The following is a 19,796-nucleotide window of genomic DNA, read 5'->3' as shown; positions in this document are numbered from 1 at the left end:
CGCTTTTTGGCCCACCCTGAGAATTTAATTTAAACCTGGGGGGGGACAGGCGCACTGCTGTGCTGCAAATGTGTTTCAACACGCGCTACAGAGCGGTACAGCTGGGCTTAATTAATATCAGCAATATCAGCGCTCATATTTCAAAGCCGCCGCAGTCGGCGGTAATTATAACGAACGCGGCAGTTCCACAAAGATATGGACGGCACAGAAAAGGCACGTCTCAGGACATGACTCATTTTTATGAGCGGTACGGTAACCGGTGCTGGAGAACCTCACCGTGCAGTACTGCGATATTAGCCAATAAGCTGCAGGTGAACATTACAGCACCTGCATCTTTAATGGGTACACAAGTCACCACATACACAGAGTGTCTTAAATAATGTCTTATGGAAGGAGAGGAGGACGTGTAGTATAGTGAGTAAGGAGCTGGTCAGGTAACCTAAAGGTCACAGGTTCAATCCCTGCTGCCATTGTACCCTTGAGAAAGGTACTTAACCTGCATTGCTTTAATACATATCCAGCTGTATAAATGGATGCAGTGTAAATGCTGTGTAAAAGTTGTGTAAGTCGCTCTGGTGTCTTCTAAATGCCTGTAATGTAATAATGTAATGAGGGATGTGGACAGGTGTTGAAGTAAGGGAGGGATGGAAGGGTGGATGAGGACAAAGGATGAGTGCGAGACTGCACACGGGCTCTACGATTGGAACGGACGGCGGGCGGCTACGATTGGTCAGCGCCTGGGAGAGGGCGGGGCACTCACCGCCATGGCGATGGCCATGGAGGACTCGGTGACTGTGTCCATGGGGGAGGAGATGAGGGGCGTCTTCAGCGTGATCTTCCTGGTGAGGGCCGAGGTCAGGTCCTGAAACACACACACGCGCGCGCGCGCGCACACACACACACACACACACACACACACACACACACACACACACACACACACACACACACACACACACACGTAAGCACCGTCTTACATTGCGGAACGGCATGCCACACAGCCATGATGACTCAATTCACAGTTCAGTTCTCATCAGGAAATTTATATCTTGATGTGTCATTGATACGAAGCTAATTTCTAACATGACATCATTATTTACTCAAATAAATCATGCAATCCGCTACAGATCCCCTAGGGGGCGGAAGTGCATAGAAATAACGGCCATAATAAAAAGAATCCATCTTCTGGAAATACGTTTACGTGATAAACCCTCAAGAGTAAATAATCACAACATCAAATACACAAATGTAAGGGCTGAGTTTGAACAAATAATAAAAACAGAATTCTGCACAAACGGAAATTGCAGGGGAAAAAAAGAGAAGGATGTGTGTGTGTACGTGCATCACGTTCTCCAAAAGACCTGCAGTGGGCAGCAAAGACCCTGCTTTCAGTATTTACAATGAATCACTCTGAGCTGACACCTTAATATCATAGCACTCGTCTCGTTTGTTCTGCCATACAATTAAACCATTTGAAAACCAATATTTTGATTACACGCTGAGACATAAGGGAATAATATATTTACCATAATAACCATTATGTGATTATTGAGCCATTTCAGGACGTGAGCTAACCGTGGAATATTAGTATATTGGATATCAGGTCCAGACGGCAGTTTGCATGATGTTAAGCAGCAGCAAACTGTCACTTTTTCACTCTCGACCTTTGACCTCAGAAACATTGCTCAACCGGACAGGGGAACGACGCCGGGGGGGGAAAAGGGAAACGAGAGCGTAATCTGGAGGAGACGGCGTAATCTCCGCACGGCCGCCGATCCGTAACCAGGCGACGCGGCGCGAAAGGGAGGTCACCCCCTCCTCGCGGGAACGGCCCCGACGACCCCTAGAACGACCTTGGAGGCTGGAACGCTCTCCTTAAAACAGATTAGGGGCTCCTTATCCAGACGGCGGGCCCCCGCTTCACCTTTTGCCCAGTCTCTCTCCTCCGCTGAGAGAGAGAGCCGTTCTCAAAACAAGGGACCAGGAAGGGAACGCAAAGGCCTCCGTCTCCTGAACACAAACTGCGTCTATTGGGCGGCTGTCCCCTTTCGCTGGACGGCGGATTGCGGCGCCGCGGCGACCCGGTGACCTCACGACCCGAAACGCGTCAGCGGGCCGAAAACGGGAGGCGGCCTGGCCTGGCGTGGAGAGGAGGAGGAGGAGGAGGAGGAAGAGGAGGAGCCCTCTTCAGACGACATGGACGTACGCGACTTAAGCCAAAGCTCGTTTGGAAAGCGGCTCCCCAACAGGATTAAGGAGTCCTGAAGGGCGTGCGGTCAGAGGGCCGCACCCAAAATGGGGCGGCGCTAACCGCTTAGCGCCACGACGGAGCTGGGCGGGGCTAAGGAGCTCGAGGCGTTCCGCCGTCCTGCGCTCGAAGGCCACTGCACTCTCAGGCCACACTCAAAGCATCTCGCGAGCATGAGCAGTCACATGACTCAACCGGCCTGTAACTTGGGCCAAACTGAGCCGAGACGCGAAGGCACGGACCGGAGATAATCGGCAAGACAGAACTGCCACGCTATCGTGTGAGGAAGCAGTAGGGATTCTCACCCCCACATTAGAACTAAAATCCACAAAAAAAAGAGAAGTGCAGCCTCACGAGCAATCCGATTGGTCGACCGCGACGTAACCGTGCTGGTCGCCGACCACAGCGCCCTTCTGAGGCCCCGACACGAACAGACAAAATTCAGAACAGAAACACCACATACTGAACTGAAACATATCTAAACGCAAATTAAACAAACAAAAAAAACCCCTGAACTGACCCCCTGAAACCCCCGGGATTTCCTCCTGCATTGTATTTCAAAATGGGAGCAAGCTAAGATGGCGGCGGTTTGTTTTGACGTGGGGCTTGGCGGTAAAACAACCTGTTTGCTCTTCCAGCCGTTACTTTCCTCGGGTGGGAATTTAATTTGACCTCCCCAGGGCCCTACGCGGCGAATAACAAAAACAAGCGTCACGCCGAGCAGCCGTCACCCTTCAACTTTTCCGCAGAGGGAAGGGCAGCCCAGACGTAAACAGCGCGGACAGTTTATTTTACTTTCTTTTTTTTTTTTTTAAAGTGCGGTGAGACCCCGCCTCGCTAAAAATAGGGTCGAGCGTGACAAAACGGAGACTGCTTTAAATTTGAGATTTTAAAAAAGTTTGAAGCGCGAGGGCATTTGTTTGGATGTGGAGGGGCTGTGTGGCTCTTTAAATTACAGGCAGGCTTGGTTTTGAGGCCTAGTGGTTCAGGATGTGCTGGTTCCAGATCGGTCCCACCGCGCATGTGCTTAAACAGGCCCAAACAGGCAGGCCCGATACCCCCACACTGGACTCCCTCAGGTGGGGAGGCTCTGTCACCACCACCCCAGCACCCAAACTCCGGTGCCTCCCCCCCCCCCCCCCCCCACACAGCGAGGGAGCACAGGGTTCAAGGCCTGGTACACCCAGAGACCGCGGGGGGGGGGGGCAAAACATCCACAGAGTCTCACGACCGTCTCAAGGCCTGGGAGAAACTCCCACTGGAGCAGGCCGAGACGACCTTGGGCCGCGATGCGTTTCCCACCTGGTCTCAGGTTACGCAACAGCGGCTCGTCCGCTTCGCCGCAGGTTCTCGTTCGGAAAAAAAAACATTTCCACCCCCCCGCCTCGGGCCGCTCACAGTGTATGAAAACAGTGCCACTTAAAAATGAAACTACAAACGTTTCAACATTAAGACTTACATTAAGACTGAGATCATCTACACCAACGCTGCTGAATACTCAGAAGGTAAGCATCTGATTTCCCGCCTACAAATAGCTAAGGCTTAGATAAAAATGTCCGTACACACACATCCCAAAGTCCTGAAAGTCAGCTCCTCTCTATTCAACCCAAAACGACGTGGTGTAATCCCATCTATAAAAAAAAATGTTTTTGTGCAGAGTGCCGGTGGCGCGACACTTGTTTACGCTAGTTAATTTTGACGAGGCACGAACTGTGCGGCGGTTAAAACCGAAAAGCCTCCCAAATTTAGGCGGGAAAAACACCGGCGGTTTCCGTGACGGCGGCAGCTGCGCCGAAAACCGCATAATTAATCTCCTCTGGATGCAGAACGTTTGCTTCGGCGACCGCGCTAACGACTTGTTAGGGGAGGCGAGACGGGGGGAGGGGTTTCATCCTGCGCCAGAGAGAGGCCATGGAGAGCTTTTCGACCGTCGACCGAATCCGGTCAGCTGGATATCGGAGCGCGGCCGACGTAAACCGTCCTGCTCTCTCGCCTTTGCCGCGCTACGCTAGCTCAAACGATCTTTTTCACTTATTTTTTATTTTCGCCCGGAAACACCATTTTCGGGGTGACGCTTGATTCAAGTCAATTCAAAATTGAAAATTGAATTTGCCGAATTCTGAAGGCTCCGTCACCCCCCCACCCTGCTGTTAACACACCATTTGGCAAATTCCCCCCCCCCCCCCGGCGACCGCTGCAGGACCGACGGGCGATCTGTGCAGACGTCAACTGTCGCCGACGCGCGGTCAGGGGGTCCTCCGTTCAGACTAACGGCAGCTCGCGCTCAAAAATCTCGTTTCCGTGGAGCCGACCCTTCATGTCGCGGTCGCGAGGCACACGCGCATGCGCCGTATCCACGACGACGGGCGGGCGGCGTGGGCAAAGGGCGGCGGATCGCGGGGAACGTACTCACCACTTCGTCCGAGGTGAAGTCGATGAAGCCGGGCAAAATCAGGAAGTCGCTACAGAGAGAGAGAGAGAGAGAGAGAGGGAGAGAGAGAACAGGAAGTGGGGGTCAGAGTGGCAGCAACCACACAGAGACCACGGCTCTGACATTTACAGACACGGCAGACTCAGGAGGAGGCTAATCCAGGGAGGACGACGGCACTCAATAATTCAGCATGACTAAACACATTCCTCCCCTGCCGCAGAAAACAGGCTAGTCCTCCAGGACGCTAGGACCTCACCAGCCCACTCACACTGAAGAAACTCATCAAATATATTCCTGTAAAAGGGTTTACAGCTCCACAGTAGCTTTTAGGACGGAGTGCAAAACTACATAAATATGAGACAGTGAAACACCAGCAACCATAACAATGAGGATTTTTTTTTCTGCTAGGAGGGGGACAGAATATAAAAAAATTAAATTAACAAAAAAACACCTCAGGCGGATGAGAAAAATAAGAGCGACCATGTTTTAGCCCACTGCTACAAACGCTCCCCACCCTGTGTGGGTGGACCAACCCAAGTCTGCCGGGCCCAAAATAAGACACAAACGGGGGGGGCCTCATCTCGGACCAACAATTACAGGCTCCGGCTGGGTGAAACACAAACGCAGCACATTCTCATAGCCAAAAAACTTAAAAAAAACGGTGCCCCAACGAAGAGCTTTTCACAGCGCCAGTCCATTTTTCCTCCAACGTCTACGTTCAAAGGGCGGCCATCTTTCTCCCTCCTATCATCTTCCAGGTGTCGAGCTCGACCACCTTTTCAGGGGTCACTGGTGTTTCCCCCCACATCATTCCGCCGACCCCCCCACCCCCAGAACGGCTCCATTGGGATTATTTATGTTCTTCTTGATTCTTTCCGAAGGCCGTTTACTGTAAAGCAGTCGGTGTGTTACAGCCCCTCTGCAAAGATCACTGCGCACAACATAAAGACCGCTTGATCAAGTCATCTTTCCACTGGAAAGATACACATTTCCTGGACTGCTTAATACTGTACACAGTTCCAGTCAACGGCCCTCATACCGGTGCAAAGGGTTTCATATTTCAGCCTCCTTTAGGATATTCAGGGCTGGAACCTCCTCGAAATACAGTTAGCTTTTCAATCTGTTTGCAAAGCAGACGCATGTTTTGACTGAGTAAGCACAACTTTATCAATATCCACCAATACAAATATACTCAACCCATTCCACTTCAGCCCTTTGGCTCAAGTGCAAAACCACACCCACAGATTACATTAACCTTTAACCCCATGTCCTCACACCACGCCGATGTTCATTCGTTCATTACAAACCTTGCGACCGAATGCCTGAAAAATGCTAGCAAACGCCGCAAGCTAACCTCGATCTACCTTGACACGCATCGCAGCCATTGACCCGATAGCATTTCAATCTCCGATTCGTAACAGCGGACCTGCTCCCCCATCCAGACTACGGTTTTATAGAAGCGGAGCTCTCCTCCGTTTCAAAGACGCGTAACCCAACGCTGAACCCAACCTTCCCCGAGAGAGCCATCGCTAAAAGCTCCGCTTGTCCGGCTACGCGTGGAGCGCGCGAGCCGCAGCCGCCGCGGGCTAACTCGGCTCCAGCTGGGCGGAGCAACTGGGGCGTCACTAAGGCGCTGAGAAAAGGCTCGGTGCGGACCTTTCAAAGCCGGGGCTGAAAAGAACCAGGGGAGCGAAATACAGGGGGAAATAAATGCGGTGGCAGAGAGAGAGAGAGAGAGAGAGAGCCTCCGGGCGTGCGGCGCGGTCCGATGATCAGAGCCCTCGTGCTAAGGGCGCTAACGGAAGGCGCCGGAAGTTGACCAGCCCTGAAAAGGCGAGCCGCCCCCCCGCGGAGCTCTGACGCCCGTCGAGCCAGCCTCCATGAATCCGTTCGGACGTTAGCCTCAGGGTCAAGGTTAGGGTGCCGGGCCGACACAGGGGCGAGGGCCGCGGTTTTGGGCCGCCGCTTGGGTCGGTGGACCTGGAGCGGAGGCCTGTGGGTAAATTCACCCCAAGACTCTAACAGCAGCTCCAGCTGTTCCTGCTTTCAGATGAACAAAGGTCCAAATAGTTCACATATATCACTTATAAGAGCTCGATACACTGTGCCACAGTTCAGCTGGAACGCAACATATCTGGCACTGCAGAACGAGGACAGAGTGTACTGGCCAAATCAGAATGACAGGTGGGGTTTAGGACAGAACATTAACTTAAAAAAAAAAAAAAAAAAGTAACAAATCAATTGCAGGCTTGCCTTTTCCGAACTACTGGAATTGCACGGTGAAAAGTCCATTCCGTTTACTGAAAGGGAACTTGAGGCCAGACAAACAAACCGCAGGGCCAAGCCCCTGTTTACGCTGGCTGAGAACAGAAAGTAAAACCAGCCGGGTTGGGGAACCTTTTGACTAGACACGAGAGGGGAGTCAATCACTTCTGCCCGACGGACTCCTCGAACGTCAATACCGCGCGGCTGGAACTTCGAAACGCCATCCGGCGAGAGACAAATCCTCCATTAGGACGGATTAAAATCTCCCGCGGCCAGAAATAGACGGCAAGGACTACCTCCGCTTAATGACCTTAATGGGTGGCTATGCGCAGTTAGCGTCACGCTAATGGCTCAAGCTTAGCCCGTCTGCAATTTCAAGGCACGGAGCAATCCATCCCCTCTCTCACTTTTTAGGGTTATACCCTTACATAAGAGTCTGGGGATTTAAGGATTGTTCCGTTATCCAGTGATCTTTTAGATCCCCGAACATAATACCCACTCTCAGTTACGCACACAATAATGCATTTGGTTTGACATGGTAGCTCGGCAAAAACCCACAGGGCCTTTTCAGAAACGATTTTTAACCACAAAGAGGACGAACATGACCCCCTGAACTGACACACTCAAGCAAACTGGCACATACCTGAATCTGACAGAAGTACTGAATCCCACATTAATCACGCCAGCTGTCATTCTTCGTGCAGATCTCTACTGCGATTGGCAAGCGCGTGTGGCTTCAACTGGGGGGGGGGGGGGGACACTAATCGCCACAGTCCCGCAATTGATTCATCCCTCTATCAGCCTCCTGTATATTTAAGAGGGCGAGGGGGGAGGAGGGCGGGGGGGTTGAGGGGGGCACTGATGCAGACGGCGGGTTTCCATGGCTACCGTTCGAAGGTTGCTATGCAGCCGGGAGCGACCTACCTAACGACCGTCCTGCGCGACGAGGGTTTTTCGCTGAGGTTTGTGGAAAAGGGACTGTTTACAGAGGAGGGAGGAAAACCACGTCTAGCCGCCACCTGTCGGCAAGCGAACCGGCGAACCTGACTCACGCCCCTCGCTGTGCCGTCGTCTCTGAAATTTTTTTTTTTTTTTGCGAACGGAAAGACGGTTCTGCATCGAAACGGCCAAAACAAACCACCACCCTCACTGGCCCCTTTGCCTTCTATTAAAAAGGACAACCCGACGTCTTTACCTGACAGAAATACCTTCATTATGTATAATGATACGTTGGTAACTGTATTGAGCTGGAACAAAAAACTGAAATTTAATCCACTGAGACAATCCACATAAAAGTCCCTGATATATACAGTATACAGCCATGCCCATTTAAAACCTTATGGAGAAAATATAGACCAACATAAATAAAAATAAATATACATTAACAAAATGTGTAGTATGTGCATTAAAACAATATCCTCAGCAACCCTGGCTTTTACAAAGTCAGTCGTTAAGGTGTTCCAGCACCAGAATCTGGGACTGTTTGAATGCACCATCTTAGCTCAGGATGAGAGGCTCGTTACGTTTGTTATGACTGATGGTGGAAGCGTACGGTTAAAAGGCATTTAACCCCAGCGAGGGTTTATAGACGGTGTGTTCCAGGTTATTCCTGTAGCCCTATTTTCACATCTACTTCTGCAACAGGAACACGTACACAACAGGCCGTATTTGTCTTGAAAATTTTTCTTTCGAGGGTTTTTGCTGTTGACAGCAAAACATACCTGACTGGTTCTTGAAATATAAAAAGTATTGTTGTTTTTTTTTCCTCGAAAAGAGTCCTGCCCAATATAAGAGCAATTGTGCTGAGAACAAGTCGCTCTTCATTTCACAAACCACAAAGAATTTGCCTTTCACAAACCTTACACCATATGATTATTAAGAATACATATGCAAACGATGAGGATCGTTCCAGAACGTAACTTGGGATAAAAGACTCCAACTCCCATACACCCTCTGAAATTTATGCTGGCACAAAATGTCGGCAGATCGGGATGCTTTGGGGACTTATCCTATTAAGGCACCTTTTCAAATGTGTGGACAGGGCCCTGTGGTCTCGTATCGGATCCGGACCGCACCGTGGCCAGCAGCCCCACAGGACGACGCCCGATTGGTTCAACTGTCACCTAGGGGAGGGGGCAGCTGGGACCACAGCGTCTCATCGCTCGACAGCGCCCCCAGCTGGACAATGCGGCACCTGGGATTGCGTCCGTCGAGCCTCCTTCCAGCGACTCGATTCCCCCGTGAGCCGCGGCTGGCAGACCGAGGTGCGGTAAGAAGCGGGAGCTGACATCACGTGCTTCAGAGGAGAGCGCGCGCTGATTGACACTCCCTCAGACGAATAGCAAAGCCAGTGGCAATGAGCCCTGTTTAATACGGCTGGGCATTCCAAATTAGGGAGTAAAAAAGGGGAGGGGAGGGGAGGGGGGGGGCATTAAAATTGTGGCAGTACCCCCAAATCCTTATATGTGATTTGGGGCTCGGGATTGCTTGTGGGGAACGCTAGGCAAACGACACAGTGCTAGCGGCGGCCGGAAAAGCCGCCTCAGCTTTCAATTGGCCGGCCTCTCGAGAGCGACGCAGTTCACATGACTCTCCCTCAGGTCCGTCATGTGACCCGCCCCCCCGCCCGCCTGCCTGATTGCATTAGGGGCGGTCCCCCAAATCACGCTCGGCGTTCGGTGGCGAATTGGGCCCGCAGGTCGGAAATTAAAAACCGCCCGCTCCCCGTTAGCGGGCCGACTGTTCCCGCGCCATCGCCGGGTCACCTGACGGATCATCGTCCTTCGCTGCGGGCCGGTCAAAGAGCCGAAGAGAAAAATAAAAAAAGACGTAAAGGACAAGACTCTAAAGCACAGCGACGCATTCTGAACTCCCATGACCCGACCCCTGCTTTCAACCACATCCTCCACACACGGTTATTCTGTCATCAATCCGCCAGAGGAGTTCAATATCCTACACAAACAAGATTACAGACATTTCTCTCGTGTGTGTGTGTGTGTGTGTGTGTGTGTGTGTGAGAGAGAGATAGAGAGAGAGAGAGAGAGAGAGAGAGAGAGAGAGAGAGAGAGAGAGAGAGAGAGAGAGAGAAATAGCACCATACCTCATTAAAACATATACATATTTGGCAGTATAAAACATAACTGTCCAGTTTTATTAGAAATAACCTTTGATTGATAATAATGATTTTCACATTAAAAATGAGTTCCTGACAGTCAAACTGAATACATGCGAACATGCAGGTTACTTGAAACAGACATCTTGCATACTGGACAGGGGCAATCTGTGAACGTTAAGTTTTTGCAGTGGTAGAGGAGACAGCACGATCTTAAACAATCGCAGGCTAAAAAAACAGTAGCAATTACAGAATTATATTGGCAGTTCAGGGGCTGCTGAAAGATAGACTGAATATAACCTGCCATAGAAGAAGGTGGGAAGGGGTGAGATAAGTAAATCAAAATGTAAGGATTTCAGAAATGGAACAAAAAAAAACAGGTCTTCTGACAAACACATGAAATGAGTGCTCTACACAGGACAAACTCAAAGCACAGGACAGCCAGCCATGCAGCACTCTTTCTTTGGCACAAAGATGGAATTATACCATGAAGGGAATCAAATGCAGTTCCACATACAAATGATTGACACGTGTGTTAGTAATGACGTCCCAGTTCCTATCAGTTAATGTGCTTTTCGGCCAAGAACTGACTACTTCAACCCAGGGTCCTTAAGTTACATGTTCTCACAGTGCATTAGTAAAAGCATGGATTTAAAGCAGTATCCATCCAACATGCATGCATTCTTCATATCACAGACCACGGAATGGAAGAGAGCAACAGACACACAGGACTATTATGGGCTGTTCACTTCCCCCTGCGGAATCGACCCCGTGTCACAGAGGTGCGGTCGCTAAGGTAAAGTGTAAAAAGCCATGTCGTTTACTCACTTGTAAGTCAATCCATCCCCTTTAGAGCATAGCTGTTCGGCTGTGAGCCCGTCAGGGACAGACTGAGTAGCGGATCTGGCGATTCAAAACGTGTTTTCCCGTCATTACAACGCGCGGGGGGGACACAGCGGGGCAACCAGCGCCAATCCTGTGGTCTGGTGCCCGTAAAACAATGGAAGAACGGGAACCGTTATTTTTACTTACTTGTAAGTCAGGCCGTCGCCGATTGAGAAGAGCTGCTGAGCGGTCAGTCCGTCCTCCGGGACGTAGCCCGTCCCTCCGCTGATCAAATAATCTGCCATACTGCCAAGAAAAAAAGAGAGACGACAAGCACAAATTCAGAGCTCTGCCAAGACGAAACCAGACAGATGGCACGGGTATGGCGCTTATGCAACTACCTGTCTGACCTGTGCTAAATTCCTCCACACACAGAAGCTTCGCACAGTTTATGTCCTCAGACGAGAAAAGCGTTTTTTCCTGCCACGCTCGCCAGAGTAACAGAACTTGCCCTTGACGTGACAAGATAATATAGTGCAGAGAGAATGTTTTGAGTCCATGATTTGTCATTCTAACAAGTCACAATAAACTCACAAATAAAACAAAATAGATATTATATATGCATATACATATGCATATATGCATGATAAAAAATACTATATATTGTTCACCGCTGCGACTAATATAAAAGTACGCATTTTGACGCACTACTGCAATACTGATATCATTTCATAATTTCTTTTACCTACTGGCCCGGTGACCTACATTCACTGTAAACATGGCATGGCATATTCATAGCATGCGGTCGCGACCAAAACACCACCTAACGTCAAATTCTGTACAAAAGCACCCTCGCCGTTTAAAACAAATCGCACAGTTCAATATTACATGCAGCCTACTGTACTGTAGCAAGTAAATCAATACACAACACAGCGCATCTTTTCCTGACACACCCGTTTAAATCAATTGGCCTCACAATAACAGATGATGGTTGTGACAATTCCAATACCCTCAATATATGCATACTATTTGATAAAAAATTAAACAAGGCAGCCAGCAGGTAACACAGCTTACATAAATGAATATGGTTCAGATTGCACAGCTACGTAACCATTTAGACATTTCATCAGCAAATAACAGGACGTCGACGGCTCATGTGCTACCAATATAGCGGTAGCTAGCTGGCTAACCTGGTTTGACTTAATAGCTATTGCCATAAAATTGAAATTAATTCCTGTCGAGCAAAGAGACCTCACAACAAAACCATTAGTTAGCTCCCTTGCCGTAGATCGCAACCATCAGGCAAGCAACATTTCCAAAATGACAACGAAAATATCGCTCGCAGCAAGAACACACAAGCTTCCTAGCTAGCTAGCGCAGGAGGAAATTTCAGAGAAACGTGGTCAAGTACAGCAAGCGAGCACATTTCACCATCTTCCTCGCTCACCAGGAGTACTCATAACATGAGTATTTTAAACGTAAAACCAAAACCTAAATGCACAAGTGCGATCGCACGAGCAACGATGAAATTCAGACGAAACCTTGTGGAAGAGTTCGCGACAGTTCCAGTTCCTCTGTCCGTCTGAACACGCTGCTCACAACGTGTGCGTCTCCCGGGATTGAACTTTCTTTGGTTACACAAAAGGGTAAAGGGTGGGCTAAAGCAAAAGCCAGCCCAATTTAATAACACACAGTGCAGAGAAACCAAGCGTGGCAGTCCACCCAGTCCCTGTCTGACCCAGTTCCAATGATGCTAGGATCACAGACCCTTACGCGATTGCAGTTTGTAATACTGTATCACGGCTATGAAGAATGGGTCTGTGTCGCGTCATATCCTTTCTACTCCAAGAGCACCACACGTGGTTGAGCGGTTTGGTCGGGGGCAGTAGAATTAACTATTTCCTTGTTAGCTGAAGCTGACTGAAAAAAAACCTGAATAACTGAATAACTTGCCAATCAGCGGGTTTCTTTTCAATTGCAAAATGATGAAAAATTGGAGGCTGCTAAAGTTATAATGCTCGAATATTAGCTGTAATAATTGTACTTGCTCTTGTTCATATAGCCTAATATAGGCTAGTTTGAATTCCTGCAAACACCGAACTCAATAGGATGAGGGAGGAGGCAGACACATAAAAGACTGGCTAGCTAAATCAATAAACAAATACATAAATAAACTAAGCATGATAGTAGACTCAATTTCTAATATATGACAACCTGTGTCCGCTTGTGTTGGCTACGCATATAGTAAGGCAGCTCTATACCAATGTGCAAGCAATAATTAAAATCCAATTAATTAAAAGTGCGTGACAGTGCAAATCTATGTCACCAAAAGAACGTGACCGGTTATCAAATCAACCTCTTGCATGGTTCGTTGAAGATAAATTGGAAAGCTTGGCCGTCTGATTTAAAGTCAGTTGGAATCAATTAAGTCAGCAGTACAGTGGTTCTTTAAAAAAAAAGTGGAGTGAGCCTCAAATGAGCATTTAGAGCAGGACTGTCCTAGCGCATCTTCTAACCGATGCATGTCACATTTCATAAACCATTAGTTTTCCTTAACCCGCGTGAAAAATAGAAACTATAATTGACATTTACGATTCTTCATTATGAGGCCTGTCTACCGCTTGTGTAGGTTTTGCATCTAGGTTAGTGTGCATCAATACACATGTGCCTACATACAGGACGTCACGAGTATACTCTCGGTCAAGTGTAGTGCATAGCCATGCCTACTCGTGTTACAACAGTCCTTGCCCCAGATCAGAAGCCTTAGCTTTTCACTGTGGGCATAAATAACTACTGGATTCTGGCACCTCAAAGGAAACTAAAATTGGACATGTGTAAAAACAGTGACAGACGATGTTATGAACAAACTGGTAATGGTAAAACAAAACTCAATTTTAAATGATTATTTTATTTATTTAATGAAAAAAGTTATCAAACACCCATATCACCCATGTGAAAAAGTAATTGCCCCCTTATACCTGATAACTGGTTGCACCCACCTCAAGCAGCAATAACTGCTACCAAATGCTTCCTATAGATGATATCAGTCTTTCACATTGCTGTGGAGGAATTTTAGCCCACACTTCTTTGCAGAACTGCTTTAATTCAGTCTAATTGCTAGATTTTCAAGCATGAACAGCTTGTTTCAGGTCCTGCCACAGCATCTCTATTGGGTTCGAGTCAGGACTTTGATTAGGCCATTCCAAAACTCAAATTTAGTTTCTTCTTTAGTGGTTATTGCCTGAGGTAATGGTGCACCCATCAGCTTAAGTGTGTGGGGGGGGGGGGGGGGGTATATTACACCTTTGTGGGAACAAAATGTTACTTCCTGCACAGAATGTACTGAGATCTGCACATACCACTGCTTGTCTGATACCGCATTTGTTTTTAAGTATTAATTGTACTCTTATTTGCATATTCACCTGAAGAAAAGCTTGGTTCTTAGTAGTTATTGATGTTGATTCACTTGCAGAACAACCTTTTGCACTTTGACCACAGACTCCCGATGCATCCCAAAGGGCTTTTGTGTCCATTAACACATATGCCCAACAGACATTACCCTGTAGGGACTTCAGGTTTTCGCAATACCTCCAAAGCCCCAGGTGTAATACATGTGTAATGCAGAACACGTTGATTTTATTGATTTATGATTACATCATTCGATGAGGAAATCGGTCGTTTTTTTTTTGTTTTGAAACAAAAGGGAAGTTGCGAGCCTTTGATGATGATCCACCGGTAGCCGGCGATTTCAAACGTCGCGAGAAGGCTTGCGGTTGACGCTGCTGGCGCTTAAGATGGCCCGATGCTATTTTAATGCAGGATTTGTCATTTTGCACTTCGGGGATTAAATACAGCTTGCTGTAATGATCTAATCCTCCACGGTATTTTTTATTTTTATTTTTTTTTTGTATCTCATCTCAGGAGCCGTTGATTAAAGGGAGGCTAACATTCCATTTACATAATATCCTTTTTTATCATCTGGCATATTAGTATATTGAGTGGGGGTAGGGGGTGGATGGAGAATGTATCTGCTGTGGAGTATTACTATTATGATATTCATATTTCCTTTTTCAAAACGGTCTTCTCAGCACAAGTTCTGCTTTCATAAATATTCGCCAGTACAATTCAGAGGGGTGGGGTCACCTGTGAAAATGTAGCCTCTTTATTGACCTTTATTACCTTAACACCCGTTGAAAACTCACCTGCACCATAACTGAGGGTCTGTGAACATACTCTACAACCGGCAGATGACTTGCATATATGCAGCAGTGCACACATGGTAATTATATGCGTGCTTACTGCAATGATTCAGGGCAGGTTCCTTGCTCCGAAGGGGCCGAGGTTCCTCCGAGGATTTGAACCCGCAGACCCCCTGGAAACCTAACCTCCTGGCCCTGGCGATGCGCCCCCTACCCGGCGTCGCCCCCCCCCCCCGCCCCCCCCAGGTCACCCCGGTCACGAGTTCTCAGGTTTTTTTTGCGGGCGGTGGAAATGAGTCACGAGAGAGGCCAGTCAGTTGCAGCAGCGAGAGACACTGTCACGTCAAGATGACAGGGGGAGGGGCCTCTTAAAGTGCAGTAGGCCGGTTCCCCCCCCCCCCTTCACCCTTCAATGCGGGTCACCAGATATTGGTCAGAGATTCTCCCGGATGGAGGCTATATTAAGCTCTGAATGTAACTTACTTGGAACCTGTTCAAGCTGTATTATTTTAAGAGGTGTTTAAGCATCACCTGTCTTCCTCAAAATAGCCCTGACATAATTGTACCTGTTTTGATGGGGTTTCTCTGAGCTGGAGCCTCTCGATTACAGCTTGTTTCATACATTGTGTTGGACTCAAAATGCCTGTCTGTTTACAGGGCCCTCCTCTGTTGTGCAATTGACCATGCATGCAAGGTTTGCATCAGTAAAAATGCAGGAAGTGAGAACAGGAATAGTTTTGCAAGGAAGTACAATTGAACTGAACTCTCACAGCAATGTTTATCTGTTTAAACTGAGCGCATTAATATATTATGTCTAAGGACGGCTCAGACTAGGGGCATCAGAATGATACTCATATAACAGTGGTGAATGGATTAACTTTTTTCCTTATTATGTATAGAATAGAATAGAATAAAAATAGAATAACTTTATTTTTCCTGGGGGCACTATACTGTGACATCATCTGATTGCAACCTGATGAAAATAAGTTTTTAACTAAAAATAGATCACTTGAGACTGCTTTGAACGTATCTGTTTCAGAAAAGAGGCTAATTTTAAATTTCAGTTTTGTTTTCGTTTTGCGTCATGGAAAATCCTTGAGTCACTAATGCCCATAGCTGTGCCTGTAACCTATACCCTGTAGTGACACACTTTCTCTCCATAGCTTTTCAGGTAAGCAGAGTAAGAAGATTTTGTTATGTAATATTCAAGTGCGTTGCAGGCTTGATTGTACTTTTGCACAATTGCTGGCCTTTTAAAAAAAAATAAAGGGGATTTGCTTATCCTCACACATTAATTAATATTGTATAACTATAGATTGCAACATTTTTCTTTGTGGGTTTTGTTTTTTGCAGGTGGTGATACGGGAATAAATAGCATATTTGACAAAATAAAAGGCCAGAATGTGTGTGATTTAGTCCTACAGATGGTCAAGGCTAATCTGTGTTCAAGAAATCTCATGAAATGTCTGCCATTTTGTAATATTTAAAAAAAAAATATTTAGACCTGTTTATGCAAAGTAACACCTGTTAGCAAAGTAACTATCAAAATATTTTAATTTACCTCAGTGATATTGGAGTTTTATTAACTGCTTATTTTTTTCCCAGTACTTTAGTGACTTTTCGGCGGCTTAAATGGATAGTAGACTTTCTCGGGGTTTTTTATATCATTGATATCACAATTTTAGTGTATGTTCTCGAGTCTTCGAGAGGTTTCTCGTGACCTGCTGGCTATACACTGGCAGATGTAGCGTTTGTTGTCTAAAACAACAAAATACACTTTGTAACTCCAATAAAGAAATAATGAAATAAAATATATATATATCTGACTTTAAAAAAAAAATGAAAGTCAGAAAGTGAACTTTGCCTCTAACCTTGCTGAAGCGTGACCCCAAACCTTCATCTTAATTGACAGGAAAGGCACAATTTTTTAGCAATTCTCCGAAGAAGATCATCATGCCCTTCTCTGCAAACCAAACAATAACACATTATATGCAGCCGTATAAATGGATGAAAATACTCAGAATGGTAGCTGCATGTATCACCCTCAATGAGGGTGTGTGCGTATTCAGCAAATGCCTGTATAATAAGCCATAATAATAAGCCACAATAACAAGAAAATGTTTTGGAGCACCAAGAAGTGTTCTCAAAAATTTTTGCAAAACAGGGGTAATCTCTCTAAAAAAAACCTCCTGCTTAACCCCGACTCAAAACTGGAAACAGACCTCGATACCAGTGCACGCCAGTCCTCCACAACGGACCAGTTAACTAAACCAGGGCCCAGTTCAGCCGTGAGAAGGAAATAAACTTTGATTCCGTATCAGTACATCTTAGATTTAGAGCTGGGAAAATGGCATGGTGTCCATTTCCATTCGTATAGATTCATCCCTGTGTTTTATGTCTTTGTAGTCACAGCACAGGTGTAGATGCGAGGCGGACAAAGTACAAAGGCACTTCCCACCAAATATTTGAGTAACAAATCCGCTGATAGCCAGGGTGTAGACATAAACCGCCAACTGAGCTGCTATTATCAGGGTTTCCGAAACAGAAGAGTGTGCAGAGGATCGCATTGCGACTATTAACCGAATACAAGGTTTGTGAGCTTTGAATGCTACCTTCACCTTCACATTATGATCACATTGTCACATTGTTATTTGCATAGGACTTTACTCGGGAGTTGCAAACTGCGGTGTTGCCACTTTGGACTGAGTACAAGGCTAATCAAATACGTATTTGTTTTGGATTCAAATGCTTTTCTGTGCTCTGTTGATCTTGCCTGGTGTAACTGAGCCTGCCAATATGAACACAAGGCAGGGTTTGCGCTTTCTGAGAGTATTTCATTGGTCCCAATACACCAGACAAGATCAGTAAAGCGTAGAAAAGTGCTTGAATCCAAAACAAATACGTATTCGACCCAGGTCTGCAGTGTATTTTTTTTTAATCCTGAAAGGGTCGTCTTCGCTAGTGTTAACACATGATGAATATGACGGGTCTATTTCAACGCGTCTTGAGAAATCACAGAAGAAGACGTACCAAGCAGCATAGCGGTCTCAGGCGTTTTATTCATACGATCATCGCCCCCCCTTTGCCCGCACGGGCCGCCAAACGGAAACCCTCGCGCGGGGGCGGACGTGCGCCCTCCGGTGGCCGCGACTCACCTCTCGGGCTCGTAGCCGGCCTGGATGCGGGTGGCGCTGTAGCGCTGGGCGGCGGTCTCGTGCCCGTGCCCGTGGCCGTGCGCGTGCGGGCCGGCGTGCGCCAGCGGGCCGTGGAAGTGGTGCTCGCCCTCGCGGGGCGACAGGCGGGGCCGGGCCGGCTCCGTGTCCCCCACGATCCTCCGGTAGTCGATCTGGTACGAGTCCCGCTCCCCGTCGCCGAAGCGATCGTAGCCGTGGCCGTCCATCTCCAGAGTATCCAGGGCGACGGCCCTCGCGGGTTCACCTGCCGCGGGCTGAACCAGTCCTCCGCCCCCCCTCCTCTCCTTTCCTCTCTCTCTCTTCTACTATCTCTTTCCAGTTCTCTCTCTCTGTCCCTGTTCTCTCTCTCTCTCTCTCTCTAGCTTTCTCTTTTCTATCTGACGTGGTACTCTCAATCCGCGGTCATTAAGAAGAGGCCCGAACGATTCCCAGAACCGAAAGATCCCGACGAACAAACCAGACGGGCTCGGCTGGCCGCCCGCGCCCAGGCTCGGGCGAAAGTCACAGCCGCATTTGCATTCTTGCAAAAGGCAACCAAACAAACGAGCCGGACGAATCGGCGAGGGTAGTCCCGCAGTTCCTCTTCCACGGGACCTCTTCTCTCTCTTCTTTTTCTTTTTTCCACCACCCTCGGTTTCTGTTCTCAGAGAGGAAGTCCCCACGATTTTTGACTCCACCGCCGCCCGTCCCGTCCCGTCCCGTCCGGGAGAGGGACTCCGAGCTGGAGCGTCGGAGGAGAGAGAGAGAGAGAGAGAGAAAGAGAGAGAGAGAGAGAGAGAGAGACGCACCTGCACGCGGAGAGCGCGATTCCCAGCCCTGGTGACCTTGCGAGAGGGTGCACCGGTCCCAGATGCAGCTCAGGGTATGAGCGCAGAGCGGTGGAGAGAGGGGCAAAATGACCTGAGTGAGAGAGAGAGAGAGAGAGAGAGAGAGAGAGAGTGCCTCTGGGGCTGAGTGCGCTGGGAGTGTGTGGCAGGCAGAGTGTTTTGTTCCGATGGCTGTCCTGAGAACAGCTCTCTCTCTCTCTTTCTCTCTCTCTCTCTCTCTCTCTCTCTCTCTCTCTCTAGGCTAAGCCCTGTTCTTGACAGGAGCAGACGTCACTTTCACAAAGAGGATTGGAGATTTAAAAAGGGGGGTGGGGGTGTGTATGTTCGGATGGAGGGTGGGTTGGGTTGGGGGGGGCGGGCGGGGGGGGCTGGAGTATATGGAGGGAGTAAGAACACTTGAACACACTCTCCCCAGCCTATCCCTGTCACCGTGGTGAGAGGTACACGCCCGCGTGTTTGTTTGCGTGCATACGTGTGCCGCGCGGGCAGTTCTTCCCCTCTGGGGCCCGCCGCTCAAGGAGAAAAACAAAGCGCGAATCCCGGAGGGGCCCCCGGAGCGGAGGGTCCCCCAGGCCGGCGGGGGGGGGGGGGGTTGCAGGCCTCAGCAGGTGCGACGCCGCGTGGCGCTAATCGATTGTTTTAATTACGTAAACACGCGTCCCGATCTCCGGCGAAGTTCGGGGTGGGGGGGGGGG

At 48.3% G+C, this 19,796-nt stretch overlaps 1 protein-coding gene across 11 annotated transcripts in view; it reads right to left on the bottom strand.

Moving 5' to 3' along the window:
* Nucleotides 1-19,260, bottom strand: part of impdh1a (IMP (inosine 5'-monophosphate) dehydrogenase 1a) — a 30,053-nt gene extending 10,793 nt beyond the window's left edge. For 2 of the 11 annotated variants that reach the window (XM_064319628.1, XM_064319629.1), the window contains exons 1-5: nt 18,236-19,260; nt 11,089-11,187; nt 10,885-10,959; nt 4,662-4,710; nt 761-862 (exon numbers count right to left, since the gene is read on the bottom strand). In XM_064319628.1, the coding sequence (XP_064175698.1) occupies nt 761-862; nt 4,662-4,710; nt 10,885-10,959; nt 11,089-11,187; nt 18,236-18,480 (570 nt within the window). In that variant the 5' untranslated portion in view covers nt 18,481-19,260. Of the gene's footprint in view, nt 1-760; nt 863-4,661; nt 4,711-10,884; nt 10,960-11,088; nt 11,188-11,282; nt 11,394-12,422; nt 12,709-18,235 lie in introns of those variants that run through there. The other 9 variants (XM_064319634.1, XM_064319635.1, XM_064319631.1 and 6 more) reach the window with 9 other exon arrangements.
* Nucleotides 19,261-19,796: the final 536 nt, after the last annotated feature.

Source organism: Anguilla rostrata, chromosome 19 (genome assembly GCF_018555375.3).
Source record: "Anguilla rostrata isolate EN2019 chromosome 19, ASM1855537v3, whole genome shotgun sequence".
In the NCBI taxonomy this organism is placed as follows: Eukaryota; Metazoa; Chordata; class Actinopteri; order Anguilliformes; family Anguillidae; genus Anguilla; species Anguilla rostrata.
Note: the sequence above shows the minus strand (reverse complement) of the source record. Positions and strands in the feature narration are given on the sequence as shown.